At 47.0% G+C, this 21,359-nt stretch overlaps 1 protein-coding gene across 3 annotated transcripts in view; it reads left to right on the forward strand.

Moving 5' to 3' along the window:
* NTRK3 (neurotrophic receptor tyrosine kinase 3) overlaps positions 1-21,359 on the forward strand; it is a 216,634-nt gene that overhangs the window by 50,908 nt on the left and 144,367 nt on the right. For all 3 annotated transcript variants that reach the window (XM_038146716.1, XM_038146717.1, XM_038146718.1), the window contains exons 4-11: positions 1,483-1,551; positions 8,693-8,850; positions 11,090-11,232; positions 11,787-11,928; positions 14,058-14,354; positions 17,694-17,717; positions 18,503-18,573; positions 20,306-20,408. In XM_038146716.1, the coding sequence (XP_038002644.1) occupies positions 1,483-1,551; positions 8,693-8,850; positions 11,090-11,232; positions 11,787-11,928; positions 14,058-14,354; positions 17,694-17,717; positions 18,503-18,573; positions 20,306-20,408 (1,007 nt within the window). The remainder of the gene's footprint in view (positions 1-1,482; positions 1,552-8,692; positions 8,851-11,089; positions 11,233-11,786; positions 11,929-14,057; positions 14,355-17,693; positions 17,718-18,502; positions 18,574-20,305; positions 20,409-21,359) is intronic.

Genomic DNA, 21,359 nt, shown 5'->3' on the forward strand with positions numbered 1-21,359 from the left:
GAAGCGGTTTGTCTGCAGCCGTGGGAATGGTGGGATCACAGTCATGTGAAATGAGGTACCTGTGGTTTGCTGTGGTTCCCACAGCGGGATAGTCTGATGTGAAGCAGAGCCAGAATTTAAAAAGGCAGCACTGTGCCATCATTGTGTTTGGGCTTGTTCTTCTGCCAGGCTCGTGGAGAGCCTTTGGGACAATGCTTTGCTGTGTGAGCAGCTTCCCCACTCCTAATTGCAGAGTTCCATGCAGGTAGGACAGGTTTTCCCTTGCTGAAACTCAGTGTAAGGGAAGAAATGAATCTGTCATCCCAAATCCTCGTGGATCAGACCTGTTCCAGCAGGAGCCATTCAGGGGTTTACTCTCCTGGTTTTAGCACTTATTTGCAAATCAAACAGGGTTTGGGGGCTGAGGCCTGCACAGCTGGACTGCCTTGGGTCATACCTCCTATTTGGCCAGCCCAGAGCTGAATGAACCTCAGGGGATTGACTCCTCTGGCTCTTCATTGCTCTTCCCAGGCTGAGGCAGAAGGGCTGCCCTGCCTGCCTGTGGCTCGCAGCAGAGATGGATTTGGTGAAGGACGTGAGGCAGCACCTCCTGTGTGTTCTGTAGGCCAGCAAAGAGATGGGGCACTGGGGGTTCTCCCAGAACTTCCTCTGCTCACTCACCCATGGGCTGGTCACTTGGTTGGTGGCTCTCAGGCTGGCCAGGTGTCCCTGGGAAAGCTGGCCAGAACAGAACAAGTTTCATTACCATCTTTTTGTGCTAATAAAAACCAGGAGCTGTTCTCCTTCTGCTCACCCGGCTCTAGACACATTTCTTCCTCTTATTTTTATTAATTCAGTTCCTTTTACATTCTTTCATCCTCTCTGGCTTTCAGCTAAAGAGAAGATGTCTGCTGGGTTGCAAAGCTCTCCCAGGTAGATGAGATTTATGTTTTTGCAAGTTTGGGCAGATGGAGAGAGGGATGGGGAGCTGTTGGATGCTGTAGCAGTGGTACCCCTGGGTGCAAGCAGCACACAGCCGTTCCGGGACACCTGGAATGCACAGCTACTGCAGATCATATGATAACACCTTGGGTAATCATCGTGCTGTCATTTGAACCTGGCTGTTACTATTTTTAACGTGAGGTTTGTACTTAATTTTTTGTTCAAGTTCTGAAATTAGACTTGCTCTTTTTGCTTATGGTTGGTTGAGCTCCAGATTCATGGGCAAGAATCAGACATTGGATATTTTTTTTTCCTTAACATTGCAGCAGGATATAAATCACTTTTCCCCTTAAAAAAAAAAAAAAAAGATGATGTGAAACTTTCATTTGGGTTTGTCCTCATTAAAATCTCTCATTATGAAATCTGAGCTTGGGTTCTAAACTTCTTGACAGCCTCCCCATCGAGGAGGATGATGAGCTCTGTGGAGGTGGTAGGGCCATGTGCAGGAAGAATTATTTACAGTGACTACTTTTTTTTTTTTTTTTTCCCCTCAATTTTCAGAGACCTCTCCGGGAACCGGCTCACCACTCTGTCATGGCAACTCTTCCAGACTCTGCGACTCTTTGAACTGTAAGTCCCACCCTGGGGGTATCTCCTGGGAAAAGACAGGAGGCTGAGAGGAGGAACAATTTCCAAATAGAGTTATTCTGAAGCCAGCGAATAATTACCTAAAACTCCAGTGGGCAACAACATCCTTGGGAGATGGGTATACCCTTTCCTGGGTATGGGAGCACCAGAGCAGAACTGCTTCTCTTTTAACTTCACAGCAGCTGGCTAATTAATGTCGGGATGATGAACAAGTCATGCTTGGAGTAGTAAATGGCTGACTAACTTTGGGAGCACATTATAAGCACTTAATAGGCCAGATTTTGAGTGAATCTCTTCAAACACTTGCTCTCATCTGTCACAGGGTAGGGCTAACTGCTGTTCTTTAGTTGGTGCACGTGCTTTACAAGACACCCCTGCTTTTAAGGCCCATGATTCCCTTTCTCTCTAGCAATGGAGACACCTCCCAGCTCTGATGTGGGAGATGATGAGATAGTTGTGTCTCCTGGGGCACTGGTGGCCTTCAGCCTGCTGAATTATTGATAAAGCATTCAGCATCGTGTTTGAAGAATAAGTGGACACGAAATCAATGGAGCGTTGCCCTGATGACCTGTTTTGTTGAATTTTAGGAATAGTTGTTTGGTGGGTATAAAAAAATGTATATGTAGGATTTGTCCCAGAGGATCCTGGGAAGCTCCATTCATCCTCACTGATGATCAATAGAGCTGTAAGCCAGAAGTGACTTATGAAAGAATAAAGACAGTCTTTCAAGTGGGAGTAAGTGTGTTATCACTGGTGTTACTGCAGTGTATTTTATTTCTGTCAAATTGTTAAATGAAAAATACTAATAGTGATATTAGAAAATGGAGAAACGCCCTTCTAATGGGGAAATTTGGCTTGCAGAGTTAAAATGCTGAATTCAGAATTTGTCTCCTTGCTGATTACAGCTCTAAATATTTTTCAAGCCTGGCTCGGGTTTCAAGTTTAATAGCATGAGTCATTTGTATTCTTAGACCTTTACTTATTGTCATTGCACTGTCTGGCAAAACTCAGATTGATGGTTGTTACCCAAGAGAGACCCAAGAGTGGAGGAGCAAATGGGACTGCAGTCCTGAGCTGGAGGCACTTGCAGGGCCTGGGGTAATGGCGAGCCTGCAGATTAATGGGAATACTTCTAAAGGGGCTCGTTTTTATATGCTTTTGCTTCATTCGGTCATATTTTGTTTCTTCAGGCACGTCCCAGGTCTGCCAGCTCCAGCCAGGCTCAAAAGACCAATACCAATCACAGAGGGAATTGAGAAGCTGCTTTTGGGCAGCAAAGGGTATTTCACCTGATGAATACATCTGTGCTGTCCTGATATGATGATCCTGGCAGGGAGCTGGTGTGCTTGGGGTGGCTTTGGATGGTGTCAGCAGAGTCACCTGGGGCCAGCACTCTGCAGCTTGGCGAGCAGGAAGGAGCTGAATTACTTGGCTCCAGTTGGAGCTGTGCTCAGAACAGCTTTCTTGGAGATAACAAATCCCAATGAACCGAAGAAGTAGTGCACAAAGAAATGCAGGAGATCACAGGGCTGCTTGGTAGGAAGCCATGGTGGGGTGGGAAAGCAGTTGTGATGTGGTTTGTGTTGTCCATGGTGTCCCACGGGAAGGCTTGGCAGCATTGCGTGGGGCAGGAGCCTCAGGTGAACCTCTCCTGCTCCAGGCTGTGAAAGGGGTCTTGGCAAACCAACCTCTGGCACCAGCTCCAGTGAGCAATTTAGACCTACAAATGTGCCCACCCGCAGGGACTGCCTGCCTGCTGGCTGGGCTGGACTAAGAGCCTGGTCAAGTTCATTTTTCCTAAAGAATTGCTTTAGGTGCTTTCTGCAAATGTTCCCCTCTGAGTAACTAAGGACCCTTCATCCACATAAGCATGGCTAGGATGGAGATTACCAGAATAATGTGGTGATGCTGATTCCCAAACACGACAGGAGAGGGATATTTTACTGGACGTCCACTGGGATGTCAGTTTTTAAGGGGCAGGGGGATGAGCCTGCAGCATCCTGCCTGGGGCCAAGCTGAGCTTTGGAATTGTTGGAAAGAAGGCAGCACAGAGGTGTAGCCTGGGCTACGGGCTCTGAATAATCATTCACATAAAGATACTGGGAATTAAGGTAAACACATGCGAGGTGGTTGTAGTCCTGACTGCTAGAAGGATGGGACCTGTTGGTGAGGAAGAGCAGATCTCCAAGTTGCGTAGAAATTACTAATGGATCCACAAAAGTAGGAAATACTGTATTTTTTTTTTTAGAAATGCAGAGGATGGGTGAGTAAGAGACAGTTTTTTGGCACACTGAGCTCCAAGGAGGCTTCCAGAACCTGGGAAGGAGATGGAATACATGGCCCACATAAAGCGAGTGTGAAACACTGGTGAAAGCTAGAAAGGGAGTTGCAGATTGACATCAGCCAAGGACTTGAAATTGAGCCCAAAACTCTCTGGAAAGGGAGAAGGTGGTGAGCAGCAGAGGCTGATGCAGAGACAACTAGCCTGAGGAAGACAGACTGAGCAGCAGTGTTTGTGCACAGCAGTGGAGAGGCCAGAAGACTCCAGGGACACAGAGAAGCTGGCCAGAGTCTCTTCTCCAGAGGGTTACATCTGTGTGGAGGGTTGGTGGAACAAGTGGGTGCAGATGCTCACCAGAGGTGCCTTATACTGAATTCCAGTGCCCCTGTGCTATCAGGAAATTGTGGATCCAGAGAAAGGAAAGCCATCCAAGCCAAAACCGTGACTTAGAACGAGACAGCTCGGAGCAGCAGAGCATGTGGTGAGGGAAGCAGTGGGAGGATTATCTCCAGGAGAGTGCTGGGAGGAGAGGAACTACAACTGAGTGTGACATGGAGATTGCCAGGGAACAAGAGACTTGACAAAGCCACTCACAGTGAACAGTGAGGAGTAAAGATCAGAAGAGTACTGGGCAGGTGGATGGCAACTTGGGGCTTGAAATTGCTGCTTGGCTGCATCCAGGGCAGGCTCATGAACGTGGTAATGCTTTAAAGAAGAATTTCTTGTTCAACAGAGCTGAGATTTTTCCCTGCTGACTCACTGAAGAAAGGATGGCAAAAATGAGGCACACTTCCAGAGAATATTATCTCTTGCTCGTTCTGGCCAGAAACAAGGCTTGGAATTGTTTCCAGTAACTCCAGCCCTAATTCCCATGGCATGGGCTGACCTTGACCAGCAGGGCTCAGGCTAATGAGTGCACAACTCTCCTAAGTCTAAAACTGAGTGTGTGCAGGGAAGCATCTGACACATGCAACAGCTCATAAATGTTGGACTTAGAGCCTTTCTTATCCAGAAGTCACAGCTGGTTTCCTCTGTCATGTCCTTGGCTTCCTTTGTCATATCCTCAGAGAGCTTAGAGCTGACATTTCAAGAAATTCCTTCCCGGAAAGACCTAAGACTCTGGATCCAATTACGTCTTTGGTTGTATAAAACCTTGTAGTCCTGAACATCTTGCTGCTCTGCCCAACCCATCAGCATTTCTAATACCAGCAGTGCCTGCCAAGTTGCCCTGCAGTGCATTTCTGCAGTGCTACAGCAAGAGGCTTTGGTGGGGATGGGGCACAGCAGCATTTCTGTTAATGTTATGAGTCCAACTTAACATGGTCTGTGCCTCCAGCTTTGAAAGTTGTCACCACCAGCAGTCCCAGTAATAGAGCTGTGGCCAGACATTGGGTACTTGCCTGCTCTCCGCATTAGCTGAGCCAGCTGTCAGACAGCACACACCACTTCCTGTCCCAGTCCTTCCCTTTCTATCCCAGCCCCTTCTGGCAGGGGTTCAGAAATAACAGTTTTATTTGGACCACCAAGAGAAACCCTGGTTCTGGGAAATTAATAGGAACAAAAAAATTAGATTTTGTTCTCTCTCTGCTGCATGCTCTTTGCTTCTCAAGCCTAGGGAAGTGGCCTCAGTCCCAAGGTAGGAAGAGCATTTTAATTGTAAGAGTATGAAACCTTGGCAGGAATTTTATGTGAATTGAAACAGACAGGAGAAGTGTGGCAAGGATCTCTGCTGCCCTCTGAGAGGTTTTAGCTGCAGACAGCTTTGCTTTGGCTGATGAGTGGAGAGGCATGGGATGGGGCATGTTTCTCATTTAGCTGCCTAGTCTGGAAAAAACTGCTTGTGTGTGTGCAGTCCCTGTCTGTTCCAGAACACACTGGAATATTGATGGCATCTGTCTCCCACACTGGTCCACCCTGGTAAAGGCTGTTCAGGTAGTTTTGGGAGATAGTGGGTACAGCTCTCTGCAGGGAGCAAAGCTGGGCTCAACCTGGCACCAGCAGCATCACTTGTGTTGAAGAGTTGACTTGACACCTGCATGGCTCTAGGGTTTCAGTTTTGATGGGTCATTGTCCCATCAAATGACAGCTCATGACATGATTGCCACAATTTTCCTCTATCCCAAACATAGTGTACCTGTTTGGGGAAGGGGCTGTGCCCCGAGTACACCCTACTACCACTCTCTGCTTATGGTGCTGGTCTCTTTTTGGATGGACTCCTTGAGTGCCAGAGCAGCTCTGCTTGTGCAGAGAGCCCAGCTCCCTTGCAGCTGTGACATTTGCTATTTCTCACCAGCATTTTCAGTTTTAAGGAGGGCTGAAGAAGGTGTGGGGGTGTGCACAGCTCCTGAGTGCTGGCAGCCAAGCACAATTTGGCAACGATTGCAGCCTGCATGTGAAAAATGCCCTTTGGGTTTGTTTGCTCGTTCCAGGAGCAAGTTGTGCTGGATGTGTTTCACAAAGGGCCCCCTGCCTTAATTCTCACTGGGGGGCTGCTGCCCCAGTGGTCTGCAGCACATGGCAGTGTCCTCTGGTCCACCAGTGTGTTTTGTCCAGAGGGCACCTTGCGGTCCCCAAGGCGCTTCTCCTTCTTGCAGGAAGAGAAGGTGCATTTATGTCCACAGGCAGAGGTTTGTAGGTAGTGGAGGTGTGTTAGAGATAAGTGAGAGGGAAAGGTTGGAAGCAGCTGCAATGGTCCCTGCAGGAGAAGGGGTCTGGGGAGAGAATTGAAAGTTGAGGTTTTTGGGTGGGTTTAGGACAATGCGAGTGTGGAATTCTCCATGCACCTCTCTGGGGAGCTGGCTGGCATGGCAAGGCAGGCAAGGGTATTTTCTGCACATTAGGAATGCTTTAGCAATGCATGTTAAGGACAATGGGTGCACACATGTGTCTCTTCTGCCCGCAGAGCTGTGCCAGCTGCCCGTGGCACTCAGCACATCCAGCCCATGATGGGAGTTAATTTGTGCAAAAGCCCCTCTGGGGGTCTCGATTAGAGTGAGTTGCACTGCTGGTGTTGGGGCAGGTTGTGGGGAAGTTCTGCCCTGAAGCCCGTGGCTCCTGTATTATTCATGGCCCTTCATGAATTAACAATGGGCCAGGAAAGCTGCTGTCTATTACTTACAGAGCTGCCCTTAAGTGCTAGGACAGCAGCTCTCCCAGCAGCCTTGTTTTGTGAGGATTCTTGCAGCAGAGCAGAAATTCTCCCCCATTGCATCTGAGCTCTCCCAGCTCCCTGCCACGTCCCAGGGTACATCCCCAGTTACCTGACCCGCCCTCACCCACTTGCCATCCCATACCCTGTTGGTGTCAGTGATTCTGGGGGGCTCCTGGGTTGTGTAGAAGAGGATGTAAAACCTGTGCAAAGCCCTGGCAGCACCAGTGAGAGCACGCAGGGAATGTCTCATCACTCAAATCACTGCACTAATCTGCTCTGGTCTGTTAAATTTAGTGCTTTGGCCTTTGAGTTGCTTGTCTGAGCCTTGTACCTGTGTCACAGAGGTTTATGTGCTTTTGGTGGGAAAGAAATGAACTAATGAAAAGCCACAGAGTGAAGCTTAACTCAGTGTTTGCTCTAAAAAAAAAGGTCAGATGACATCTTGATGTATTTGAAAATGCAAAGTGGCATCATTAGGGTTCAGGTTAAGCAACCCTGGGCGCTACCAGAAGACCTCTTTAGTTCCTCCTCTTGCAGCTCTGTATTGACAAAACAGCAGCTGCAGATGTTTGGAAGGTCGTTTCCAAATCCTGTTAGTCGGTGAAATTAATTTTGTAAAAGCAAGCATGAATTTTGCAGTAACACGTGGAACGGAGCAGGAAAAAAGCTTTCCCCTGTATGATGGGGGATCTAGATATCACGTGAAACAATGGTTTGACCTTTGGAGATGCCCTTCTGCTTTGGGGTGACTGAGCTCATCTTTGGCACTGCTGGTTCTGCTGATCCCAACTTTCTTTGCTTTACAGTTGTGTGGGGAGATATTTTGTTTGTTCAGGCTGTATCTCCTCATTTTGCTCAAATTATTGCAACCAGCTTTGGCAGCTCAGTCCTGGCTGAGCACTGGGCTGTTCTCCCTGCTAGGACTTGGCCTTCTTGCATGTCCACAGAAACCTGCAGAGCTTTAAAAATGTAAATGAAATGGTTAATAGGTTGGAAAATCAATTATAATAAACATTCCTGGTATATAAACTATGTGTAAGTGTGGTTTAAATGAAGTACATTAAAGGCAGTGCTTTTCTCCATCTCTCCTGGCCAGGTCAGCAGGGTCTCAGCACAGTGCTGATTGATTTGATTAAAATGCATGTTCCCCTGCACATTAGCTTGTGTTCTGGGTCACCAGGAGCCTGTGTTTATACAAGGAACTTGGGAGAAGAGCTGCCAGCTTCTCTGAGTGCTTGTGGGGGCTTGGACTGTGCTTTGCCCAGCAGAGTCTAAGACCACCACTGAAGTGGGATTTGAAGGTGTAAATCGATATTTTAGGGCAGTAGAGAGCTGTCTGCTCCTTTGCTGAGGGGTGACTCGTTTGTGTGACAGTGGGACCAAACCACAGTAGTGCAGATCTTGTGGTGAGGGACAGTGACTGCATCTGTATGCTGTCCTGGGAGCTGTAAAACCTTGTGTGCACTCATGAAGGAGACTGTGTGAACGCAGGGATGTGTGACTGTGGCAAAGACAGGAATAATAAGTGCCAGAAGACCCCAGGTAGATAACGTGGAGAAGAACCTACTTTAGCTCTTACACATGCATGGTGACTGTCCTCCTTGGGGAACCCAGAGCCAGGTGACTCTGCTCATGAGCTCTGCTCATCCTTCCCCATCCCACCATCCTCTCTCACCTCTTTCTGCCCGCAGGAGACTAGAGAGGAACCTTTTTAACTGCAGCTGTGACATCCGCTGGATCCAGCTCTGGCAGGAGAAGAGCGAGGCAAACCTGCAGTACCAGGATCTCTACTGCATGACCATGGATGCAGCCATCATCACTTTGAAGGAGATGAACATCACCCAGTGTGGTAAGAATCCCTGGGCTGGACACAGGGATCCCTGTCCAATCCATCACCTCAGGCTCAGGAACCTGAGGCAGCAGGAGCCCACCGTGTGGTTGAGAACAAGAAGGTTGAAGCTGGTTGGGATAGTCTGTAGATTAAAAAGAGACTATCTGGGTGAATGCGAGGCTGCTATTAATGTGCATGTGAAGGATATTGGGTGATTTGGGGCATTTTCTTCACTGCAATGCTGCTGCCTGACAAAGTGTCTGTAGTGAGGCTGTGTGATGTCTTGAAAAGAGCTGTTTCATGTAGGTCTTCCTGTGCCGAACGAATCCTAGAAGCAGCATATTGTTAAAAGACACTGACACAGAATCTTCTGTAATTACTCTTAGGAAATACATGTCTCTATTCATTTTCTTTTGTTTTATTCTTCAGTTGAAATCCCATATCTGTAGGGAAGAGCCAGAAGTGACTTTTTATCTCTTTCTATTTCCTGATGATGTTTAAAAGAGTCCAGTGGCCCCAGGAGCAACACGAGGCATGTTCAATAGTTATCCCTTTTTCCTTCACCTTGTTCACACATCAGCTGCCTGTTTGGTGTCAGGTTTTGCTCTGCTATTGCTATTACTGGAAAGCATCCCTTGCAGAGTAAGGAGAAAGAGATGTACCTTCCACAGAGCAATTAAACTGTCTGTACACAAGCAACTGTCAAACTCACAGGCTGAAAAAAGGAGGAAAACTAGTTTGGTTTTTTTTTTAATATAATAATTCTCTGTACTAGGGATTTGGGCTCGTTGCTTTGTAGCAGTAGTAGACAAACAGCATGTGCATTTGGATTTGCATGACTTGGTTTTTTTTGTTGTTTTGTTGGTTAGCTTTTTTCCCCCCAAGTTCATCCTTTCCCTTTAAGCTCTGGAAATTGGCCAAAGTGTGCCTTTATGCGGATGAACTAAAAAGATTTGGGAGTGCAGTAATTTCCGCCCCACATGGGATGAACAAGCTGCAAGGATTAAACAACAACAAAAAAATCCTTAGGGATCAGGGACAGGAGGAGAGATGGCTCCATCAGTGGTGGCATTAGACTGCAGTGGGCAGCAGGGTGCTGATTTGGAAGAAAAAATGTGCTGATGTGCAGGGTAAGCATCTCCCCTGCCCATGCAAACTCCTGGAAGGGCAGGAAGCCACAGTGGTCTGCTTTCCTCCAGAGGAGTCTTTCTGTTCAAGCATTAAGACTCCAGAGATGTTGATTTATCCTTGTCCTTTGATGCTGAGGCCAGGCATGGCTTGGTGTGGCCATGATTGATACCAGCTCAGCCTGGAGAAGACTATACATGTCCTTCCCATCTCCCTCTCCACTATTCCTGCCACCTGTGCAACTTTGCCAGGTTTTGACTGCTGCTTTTTTTCTTCTAGTACCCCCCTAATCAATACAATGCTCCTTCCTTGCTGGTGTCACTCTCTGATGGCCATGAAAGTGTGTGTGTCCCCATCCATGACTTTGCCTTGGCATGATGGATGCTGCTGCTGCCCTGTGGTGGGATGGGACCACTGGTCAGTTCCTCCTGCTCTGCTTGCTCAATTTGCCTCTGAAAACCTCCCCTACTCAAGAAGACTCTTTGGCCTTGCCACCAGCACTGTCTTGTTTCACATCACAAGGATATTTGGTGCCTGTGGCTGCAAGCGAGGAACTAGTGTAAATCAGAACCACCATAAATCAGTGAATCCCTCTGCTACCACCGAGGAAGAACAAGGGCACCTTCTATTAGGAGAGCTGCAGTTAATATGAGGACACATCCTTGGTCATCTTTTCTTGATTGTTATAAATTAGAGGGACACTTCCTTCACCTGGAAAGTTAAGTGCTCTGTGCCTTGTCCCTGGGGGTGGGCATGCCTTGGATCCTCTCCCAGCACACACAGTTATCCCAGGTGACTGCCCTCATGAGCAGCTTCTGTGGGAGTAGAGAGATGGGTATGGGGGTTGTGTGACAGGAAGAGTGAGCAGAACTGGACAGCAACTTTTGCATTCAAAGCTGATGAGAGAGTCTGATCAGCTGGCACACCTCCAGTGTCTACTTTTTCCCGTCTCCAACACCCTTCCTTTTCTTGGTCAGGCAAGGTCATTCTATTGCCTTCTGCTACTCCTCTCAGGGTGCTGGAGGCTGATTTGGAAAACAGCTTGGTGGAGTTTGGGTCCACACACGTCCTGTGGCTGGCTGTAGAAAATTCTGCCCCACACCTGAACAGTTTTTTTTGGCTCCTCTAGACCTTCCTGAGATCAGTGTGAGCCACGTGAACCTGACGGTGCGGGAAGGGGAGAATGCCGTCATCACCTGCAATGGCTCAGGATCGCCGCTGCCGGACGTGGACTGGACAGTGGCTGAACTCCACTCCATCAACACCCACCAGGTACGGGCTGCAACACCCCAGTGCTGCCTGTGCCCCGTGTGGCAAGAGCAAAGCAGCCCCCAGGGTTTCCCAGGTCCCTGCATGCAGGGCAGATGGTATGAGAAAAGAAAAATTGTTGTATACAAAGAAAAGCTGAAGCTATGCTCTGTCCACATGAGAAGCTGGGAATTCCCAGAAGGGAGCAAAATCTTTCTTCTGTATGCCCAGAAAGTGAAGTTGAGAGAGCTTCAGAGCTCAGTGCTCCCTGATTGAATTAACTCATGTGTCTTCTGATGGAGCTCCAGTGAAATGACCTGTTTGCAATAGCTAAGTAAGATTTTCTAGAGGCTGGCCATGCTTGTCAGTGCTACAATACCATGGCTCTCCTCTTCCCAGTATTTCCTCTTACAAGAAGTGGTGTGTTTGAACAGGTGAGGAAATACCTCCCTTCTGTCTTTGGATTTTGGAGACCGCCAAAATGGAAGCTGTGATCCTCCTTTTCTAGGGGTGGTAGAGGGGAGTGAAGAAGCCACCAGATATCGATTTCTGTCTGTATTTCTCTCTGGGATTTTTAGACCAACCTCAACTGGACCAATGTTCATGCCATCAATTTGACCTTGGTGAACGTCACCAGTGAGGACAATGGATTCCTGCTTACCTGCATTGCTGAGAATGTGGTGGGGATGAGCAATGCCAGTGTGCTGCTCACTGTCTACTGTAAGTACCAGTGGAGAGCCCTTGTCCATACAGAGCCCAGAGGGGCTGCTTTGAGATCTGCTTGAATGCATGGCCACTTGCTACCTCTGTCATACTGGTTTTGTGGGTGAAGATTAGGAGGAGCTGAGCACAGTGAGCTGGAGGTGGATCCTCACACAGCTCTCCCTCTCAAATATCAGTAATTTTGCCTCCATTAATCCAGAAATGAGCACAAGAGCAGGGAAGGAACAGCAGTGCCACAGTGGTGATGTGGGAATTCCCTTCCTGTGTCTTGGAAGATTCAATAGACTAAAGGAAAGCCATAGAGGGACTAAAAATCTCTTAACAAAAGCAAAGTTTCTTGTCTTGATGCTATGTGAAGGTTCAATGGCACCCTTGCTAAAGACAGTTTAAAACTTGCCACTGATTTCAGGGATGTTAAGATTTTCTCTCAGGTCAGATCCTACAAAGTTAAACTTCAAATGTCATATAAATGTGCACGTGTCAAATTTGAACTGTTCACTTTTATCTGCAAGTAGCTCAACTTTCTTTGTGCTTTCTAATATAACAAAACCCTGACCTTAAAAGGAAGTTTACACAGCTTTGTGGTCTCAAGCAGCTGAGATTTGCTATATTTTGCTGTGTCTGTAATATTTGCCCTTACTCTGTAGTTTGAAAATCAGTCCCCCACCTCAACCTTGCCATGTAGAGCAGAGACCCTTGTGGGATTCTGGCTACTCTTGGTAAACCCATTCATCCTGTGTGATGCTCTACTGCTTTCATCTTCCTTCCAATAAGTGCTATTGATGGATTGAAGAATGGAGGTAATTAAAAGTTCAGCCCAGCTCAGAGCTGACTGGTCAGCAGATGGGTGATTTTTGCACGACGTTTTAGCATCTGTTCCACCACCCCATAAACAGCACTATGCCCATGCTTATTTTCATCCATGAGTTCCTCGGAGCTGCCGACAGTTTCTGCTACCCTTGCTCTTGTTGCACAGAGCCATCACTCGGGCTGTAATTTTACACTGGAAAGATCTGGGTCTGTGCATGTAGGTGGCTGCCTGTTTTGAATCCCCCTGCCAGGAAGATATGAACAAGCCACATGCAGATCTGGGCTGGCAAATGAAAGAGGGTGGCTGGGACACGACTGTGTGGTTCAGGGTAGATGGGCACTGCTGGGAGAATTTTGCTGAGCTCCAACCAGCTCTGCACCTTTTTCTCTTTTGTCAACTTCACTGACTTAAAAATTCACTGTCGTTTTTCACAAAGATGGGTCAAATTTGGTGTGTTGGTTTTCTTCCTCGTGGATTCCGAATGGATTGTCTTTGCAGCTGGATGGTAGCAGGAAAAGGAGAGTTTTAGGGAAGACATACATCATTGTGTCATGTATCTTTGCACAAAACTTGTTCTTCTAGTTCAGACCTTGCCAGCCTTGGGGTTTGGGACCTTAGGTGTAGGCGTTGTAAATGGGGTTTCAGAAGCTATAGCAGAGCAACATTTGAATTCTCAGTGTGTCCCAAGGGGAAGACAATGCATATGCAATAAATTGCAGGTGGAGTTTCTGCTTTTCTTATCCCTCTCCCACTCTACTCCCTTTAATTAAAACACCCCTGGAGGCTGTTCGGCGAGTGAGAACTCCTTTGGGATATTCAGGCAGTCAAAGCCCCCAAGGACAGACAGCCTCTGAGGGATGTTTGCTTCCACAGCTATGCAATCCAGAATTGCTCAGTGTGACTGGAGACCTCCCACGGGCACCTTGCACATCTGTAATGTAATGTAACAGTGCTACATCACCGTGTCCTCCTTAATGGGGACAGGCAGTCTCCCCGGGATCCCCTGGGGAAAGGAGAACAGCAGTAGATGCGTGGACAGGACAGGTCAAGCTTAATTGTTTCTGGGCTGGTGAAATTTCCATCCTGTCTTTTATTTATACCCCTGTTTGGAAGGCCAAGAGGCCATGGCTCAGACCCTCCTTTGAGGGAGGGTGGAATGGTTCTCTTGACAGCGCTGCTTTCTTACAGACATCCATGGGAAGAGTAGAAGGCATAAGTGATTTTGGATGTTTTCAATGCTCTTAGTTTCCGTGGTGCACAGAGTGGTGGCATTGGGTGGAGGTTGCTGTGAGCCTGCCATGTTTCTCTCTGCTAGATCCCCCTCGCATCCTTACTCTGGAGGAGCCGGTGCTACACATGGACCACTGCATTGCATTTGCAGTGCATGGGAACCCAGCTCCCACCCTCCACTGGCTGCACAACGGCCAGGTGCTCCGCGAGACAGAGATCATCCGCATGGAGTTCTACCAACAAGGGGAAGTGTCTGAGGGGTGCCTGCTCTTCAACAAACCCACTCACTACAACAATGGCAACTACACGATTGTGGCTACCAACCAGCTGGGCTCAGCCAACCAAACTATCAAAGGACACTTCCTTGAAAAGCCTTTTCCAGGTAGGATATTCAGTTTATCTCATCAGGGCTCCTTGCAATTCGAAGGTCTTACTATGGCCCTGCCAGGAATCCTTGCACCTCAAAAAGGCCTTGACAACCCAAGCTGGCTTTGTCTGAACATCAGGTTGGAAGAGGTGACCCCTGGCAGCCTCTTCTTCTGACCAGTATGATTTTCCTACACAAGTGTACTTTGGTGTCATATGAACTCTTTAATGCTGGGAGAGATGCTAACTGCTTTAGGTAATTTTATTCTGTAGCATATTCTGCAGTGTATTTATTTATGTATCTTAAAGACCTTTAGGAATTTCCATGTGAATAGGATGTAAGTTTGACCAATTATTTTGGATTTCCTTTTGTGTGCCCCAAAGACGTTGCAGAATTTTTTTCTAGAGAAAGCATTCAGCTGTGTGGTAGTCATAAGCTATAGAAAGGAAAAGCCTTTGAAGTGATGCAGCCTGTCCCTTTGTTTCTTTTACTTCTAGCTTGCATCTGTGAAATGATTAAAGCTGGATGCAGCGGTGTCAGGATTGTTTTCTTTCTGAATGCAATATGTGCAATTCCAGGATGACAGGGCTACAAAAGATGCAACAGCTCAATTAGTCACTTTGCATCAGTTTGCTGGGATTTCTTAACTGATTGCTTGGAATTCCCTGTTGCATTCCCTGGTGATTCACAGCTTAAGTGCAGAAAAAAAAAAAAAGCGTTTGAGGACATGGAGATCCATCTCTGGGAAGTGCTGCAGAGACTTTTGTGGTAGCCTGTCTGCTCTGTAGGAGCATCCCTGACAGTGCTGGCCATCATGGAGTTAAGATCTGTGCTGCTTTCAGGAATGATGCCATGAGAAAGTGGCAGCTCTAAATTGGCCCCTGCAGCCCAAGAAAATCCAGCAAAATAGGGCGTTTGCTAAATATAGCAAAATACCAACGGTACTCTCATTTATTATTTATATCACACCATATATGTACACAGAGTTTTCCCGCAGGTCAAATATCATAAATGCAAACCCAAATCTCTGCCTTGAAGATCTGACAATTGAACAAATGAGCTGATATGGATGGGAGTGGAAAATTTGTATTCTGACTTCAAGGATGCTGCCCTGTTTGACTATCTGACCTATTTATGTTTCCTTCTGTCAGGGCAGAAGAGCTTATCAAATGTAGGTGGGTGAGGAGAGGTGCACAGGTTTGCAGTCTCAGCTCTGTCAGATCCCACTTTTGTGACTCAATTTCCCCATCTGTGAAATGGGGGCAGCTCCTAAGTAGGTGCTGGACCTGCAGAAAAGGGATGCTGTTCTGGAGAGCTGAATTTGGAAAGGGATCTGAGCCACGTTGTGGTGTGGAAAAGCACATTGATGTTTGAAGAGCATCTTGTGTCAGAGGCTCGGGGAGAATGGGGTTCTGTGAATATGGGTAAAATATTGCCCTTGTGAAAGCAGCTCTACCCATGGCTCATGTGCTGGTGGTGTGGGATGCTTAATGACCCTGAACCATCTCCCAGCAGCAGCTGACCCATTTCCTTTATTTCTTCTGATCCAAAGTCCCAAGCCATTCCTCACCCTGGCAGACCCTGTCAGCCCAATGCAGGATGTAATTTACTTTCCTTGAAGCTTGTTGCTTCGTCCACTACCACAGCTGGCATATACATTCACTGCAGCTGACGTTTATAATTTCCCATTTGAAGGTAGATTCCTTCAGAAAATGCCACACACTGAAGGTTCTCCAGCATGGCTCATTCAAACCCCTTGTTGCTCACAGCAGTTCACATGTGCAAGGGCTTTGCTGTCACTACCCAGGGTGAGATTATTATTCTTAATTAATTAATGAAAGCACAGTGCCTGGAAGACTTTGTCAGCATAGAAAAGGAACAATGGCCATGTGTTTTAGCACTCCCTGGTCAAAAACCTCTCATTGGCAAAAGGCCACACTCTGCTTTCCAGGCTGAGAGGAGCAAGGTGCTGTTAGAAGCTGGGATCTGGGACATGTAAGCTGCATGCCATGTCTGCCTTCTCTCTGATGCTGCAGGACAGTGGCTCCCAGGACAGATTTGTGTCATTTCCTGTAAAAATCTCATTGCATGTTGTCATTGGTATCTCTGCCACAGGCTACCAATTCCTTATTTAATCCACAAAGGTTAATGTACCTGTGATGAGTGTGCAGTTCTTTGAGAACTTCTCACAGAACTCAAGTTGGCTGAATTTCTTGGCTATTTTTTATGCTTGGAAAAATAGGGCTTAATGGAAAAAGAACCTTTTTGTGTATTTCTGTTGAATTTGCTTAGTCCAGCAGAGAAAAATGGAAAGGGGAAAATGTAGAGGCAGCAAGAATTTTATGACTAGACTCTGCCTTAATAGAGAAGAAAAAGTGTCCAAATAAAATATTTTTTCTTTTTTTTTTTATTTTTTTATTTCCTTCTTGCTAGAAAAAAGCCAAGGAAAGTAACTCTTTTGCTTGACTGAAAACAAAAATATTTGTTCAGGTTTTTTCCCCTGGTTTAGAAAGCCATGTTTGTCACCTGGGGTTTGTTTTACACTCCCCAACCTCACCCATGCTCCAGGGTGAGGATTCCAGCATCCTTCCAGGAGCCCTCTGCCAGCAAAGCTGTGTAAACTCCAGTTAATATTGGGCTCTGTTTCTTACACGGGCGAGTGAATTGGAAGCTGACGTGATTCTCACTCTGTGTAAACTGAGTGTCACCGAGGGCTTTAGACCTCACTGTCTGGGGCTTCAGCCACCTCTGGAGCTGCCAGCAGGCTGACAGCAGGGCCTGCTCTGGCTGTCTGGGGCAAGAGGCAGCTCTTGGACTGCCACAGCCTCCCTGTCCAGTTCAGAAGCTATCAGCTGTTCTGAGTGGCTCATGAATAGCAGGTCACAGGAGGTCTCCTCTAACTTCCAGCCCCAAGCTGGGCTCTCCTCCATGGGAATGGCTCCTCATCCTTAAAAGATTTTATCCATGGGTGCACACTTGCATGCGAGGCAAAACCTGTTTCTCTCTCCTCCACCTCCATCCTGCAGAGCCCTGTGTGCCTGTTGAGCTTTGCTCACGTGCTGAAAGCAGGGGTGTTTACCAGTCATTCAAAAGTGCTACTACTATTTCCTAATTTTGGCCTCACGGTACTATCCCTCCCCTCCTCTTTCAGCCCAAGGTTCTCCATCCTGACCTCCAGCATGTCCTGCTGGCACATCTGCTGCAATTTCCAGGAACAGCTGCCCAAGAGGAAAAAAATATGAGAAGTTGGTTTCTTTGGGGTGGTGTAGGATATCTGAAGTGGGTGGGGAAAGAGACCCCTCTCCCTTTGCTGTGCTGCTAACTGTGTTGCTTCTGTCTTTGTCCTTTCCACAGAGAGTACGGACAGCTTTGTCTCAAGTAAGTGTCTCCTTGCCTTTTGGATACTATTGCTGGTTTGTTTCTGTGGTTTCCCCTTCCCCTCTGTGATTTACATAGCAAAAAAGAGGAAGCCAGAAGCAGGTTGGTGGAGGTTGCACATAGCCCTGGCTTCCCTGTTCATGAACAAGATTGTTGGGGAGCTTGTGACCAGTTTGATAACCTCATGAGACCAGGAGATGTTCATCTGCCTCCAGCCGTTCCCAAAGAAGGTCCCATAAAGGAAATGATTGGTTGTGGTGTAGCAAAAGGGATCTTAATTTCATGCAGGCTGGGCTGTCCCCAACAACAACATCTCTCTGGTGTGGGCTGGGATGAGAAGTAGGACTCAGTTCTGTCATGTTTCTTCAGCAGATTCTTCCCTCCCCTGCCCAAAACTCTGCACGCCACAAAAAGCATTCAACTTACTCTTTGTTCAGATCAAGTTTTGCTGGAGTCAGTTGTTTTTTAACCCCACATAGCTCAGTAGATTTCTGAAAGCTAGGAAGAGGGCTCAAGGGTGGTGGGAATGTATTCCAGGGCACCAGGCACCCAAATGTTTCTCATTTGTGAGGCTGGAACAACATCAGCATAGTGCTGGTCTGTGTTTTCTCTGCTGATGTGCACAGGGAACTCTCTGATGGTTGATTTGTGCCTTCTCAAACAGAAAGTTGCAGCCTCTTTTAGGGGTGAACTGAATCTCCTTAGGCCAGGCTCTGCTGTTGGAATGTGCTGGGAGTCCCATGGGAGCCACACTGAGTATTCTGTCTGTGGTGTTTTGGTTTCAGTCGGTGATTATGAAGTGAGTCCCACCCCACCCATCACTGTGACCCACAAACCAGAGGAGGACACTTTTGGGGTGAGTCCTGGTTTCTTCTCTACAGAACCGCTCACTATTTGTATTTGTCTGCTGTTTTGAGATGTTTGCAAGGGAAATGTCTTCCTTTATGACTCAAGACAGCAATCAGAGGGGTTTTGTGGCTTGTGTTGGGCAGGTAAAATGCTGACACAAACCATCTGATCCTCTTGGGTCTGCAGTGTGGAACCAGGGAACCCTTTGAAAATAGGGCATCCTGTGAAGTCTCTACTGGCAGGGTCAGGAATTCTCACTCTTAAAAAGTAGCACCCAGAGAACAAACAAGCAAAAAATTGTGTGTTTTGGACTGTTATTGATCTGTCAAGCTTAGTCTGCTGAGGGACGTGGGTTTAGTTTGGTTCAATTCTGTCAATGTCTGTTTGCCCTCTCTCCTGCTGTGCAGGACATGCCTAAAATGAAAAAGGAAAGTAAGTCTAGGGCTTATCAGATCTCAGCATTGTCTTTCTTCTGCAGAATCCCAGTAGAAAAAAGAAAAAAAAAAGTGTGCATAAGTATTAGAAGAAAAAAATTAGCACGTTGCACAATTGCTCTAATTCTGTGAAAGTTTTAAGATACTGAAATCCATGAGGTGTCAACAGAATAAGCAAAACTCAGTCCACCCTGGTTTCTGTTCTCATCTAGCAGAAAAACTCCTTTAACTGAAGTGGAAGCTTTGAACAGAGACTGGAGTAATAATGTGTGCTGATTATTAAATACAAAGCACAGAAAACAAGCTGGGGATGAAAATAGAGTGTAAAATAAAAATTTAAAAATATTATAACAAATGTACCGAGAGCAGGGAAAAGGATTGCAAAATGAAATTACTTCCTCTTAGTTAAATGATGTATTTTCTATTATAGCAGAATGCAGTTTTGTAAAAGGAAGCAAAGTCTAAATGCATCACAAGACCTAGTACAGAACAATTGGGCACATGCCAGAGAAATTGTTGTTTACATCAATGCAATAAAAAGTATTTTGAGCAAAGACTTGAAGGAATAAATATTCATAAATATTAAAATGAGCCTGGGATTGTAAACCCTTTAGGGCAAGGAGGTTTTCTTTCCCTGCTTGTACACTGCCACAGTGGAACCACAGCTCCAGGGAAGGACTTGGACATTGCTCTACTATAAATATTTACTAGTAAAATTACAATACATAGAGAACTGTTAGAGGCTTTTGGAAAACTCAGATGTTTTACAAGGAAAAACTCCTTAGTTCTACTTAATTTCTTCTGTTTTCTCTTTGTGTTGTGTTATTTTCCCTCACTCTGTCATGAGGGATTTTTGGATGGAGGCAGAATTGTGCTCCCAGCTGAGCTTTGAATAGCCTGATTGTTGTGATGTCATGGCAAAGAGCTGGTGTCAGGAATGGAGGCTTGGGATGTGATGCAGTGAAGGGAGAGCCCAGGCATTGGAGCAGAGGCCTTTTTTCCCTGCACATATAAGGAGTGAGAGACTGGGGAAAACTGGTACCAGAACGGCATCACTGATGGGAAGATCCCAGACCTCCCAGTCCTGCAAAAAGCCTGTAATGCCTTCAAGCTGTGCCAGGGCCTGCTGCTTTAGCTTGTGTTTTCCTCCACAGCTGATATCCACAGGGGTGCACCTGTGGATACCACAGCTATATATGTGCATAGTGTGAGCCTATAGAAAGGCTAACTTGGCAAGGGGGTGCTGCATTTCTGATTTAGACTCCTGAATTCCTCTGTGTTGACTCTAAGGCTTTTTCCTTCCAGGTTTCCATAGCGGTTGGGCTGGCAGCTTTTGCTTGTGTCCTCTTGGTCGTGCTCTTTATTATGATCAACAAGTATGGCCGGCGGTCCAAGTTTGGGATGAAAGGTAGGTGCAGTTGCCTTCCCCTAGCAGGAGGCACCTTCCAGGATTGCCCGGCTCTTATAGCACACGTGGAAAGGTGTTGTGGCTTTATTCCTACAATGCAAAGCCCTCTGAAGGGAGCGCAGTCCTCCTCTACTTGTTGAGACAGTAATGGAGACAAGTGGGCTGGTGGTTCCCACCTGTGTGAGCTTCTGTGGGCAGAAGTGTGGATGTGTGTTCCTTCTGAGTACATAACTGCATCTGCAGGTTGTCCAGGAGAGCTTTGAGCCTGCTCCCTCCAGCCCTGCATTGTGTTCAGGACAGCATGGTCTTGGGTGAAATCTGTTTCGTGGATTTGGTGGTGCACTGGCTGCAGAGCACAGGGTATGCAGGGGGGGACAATTGAGGGAAATTGGTTTGAGGTCTGTTGGGAAGGCAGGTGCAGCCACTCTGTGCCTATCTCTGAGTGAGGACTGAGATGCTGCTGTCGCTTCATGTCCATACTGGGAAGGCAGTGGTGTGGAAGGTCACTTTCTGATGACTCTCTGATGAAAGGTTTTCTCCTCTGTGTCATGAATAATGACTTTCGAAATTTATTTCAGGTGTCACTGATAGTGACTGTGAAGTGAGAAGGCGTTTGGTGTTTTCCAGGCAGAACTGGTCTCTGTCCTAGGGACACCAGCTCTGTGGTGAGACAGAGCCAATGCCAGAAGCAGATAATTCTGTGCCATCTGCTTTTTGTGACTCTGCTGGTATCTCCAGCTGGGCAGTGTTGGTGGTGCCTGGTGAAGGCTGAAGGAAGAGCCTTCCCATGACAAATTAGTTCCCAGCCTAACTGGTGGCTCATGCATGCACTGTTTGAAGCCAGGCTTTGACGAACATGAGCTTCTCCCAAGGCTCCTGAGTCCCTGCCTATTTCCTGGCCTTGCTGTGGTCTCTGCTCCAGGGCAGGTTGATAGGTTTGGGAATGTTCCC

Source organism: Motacilla alba, chromosome 10 (assembly GCF_015832195.1).
Source record: "Motacilla alba alba isolate MOTALB_02 chromosome 10, Motacilla_alba_V1.0_pri, whole genome shotgun sequence".
In the NCBI taxonomy this organism is placed as follows: Eukaryota; Metazoa; Chordata; class Aves; order Passeriformes; family Motacillidae; genus Motacilla; species Motacilla alba.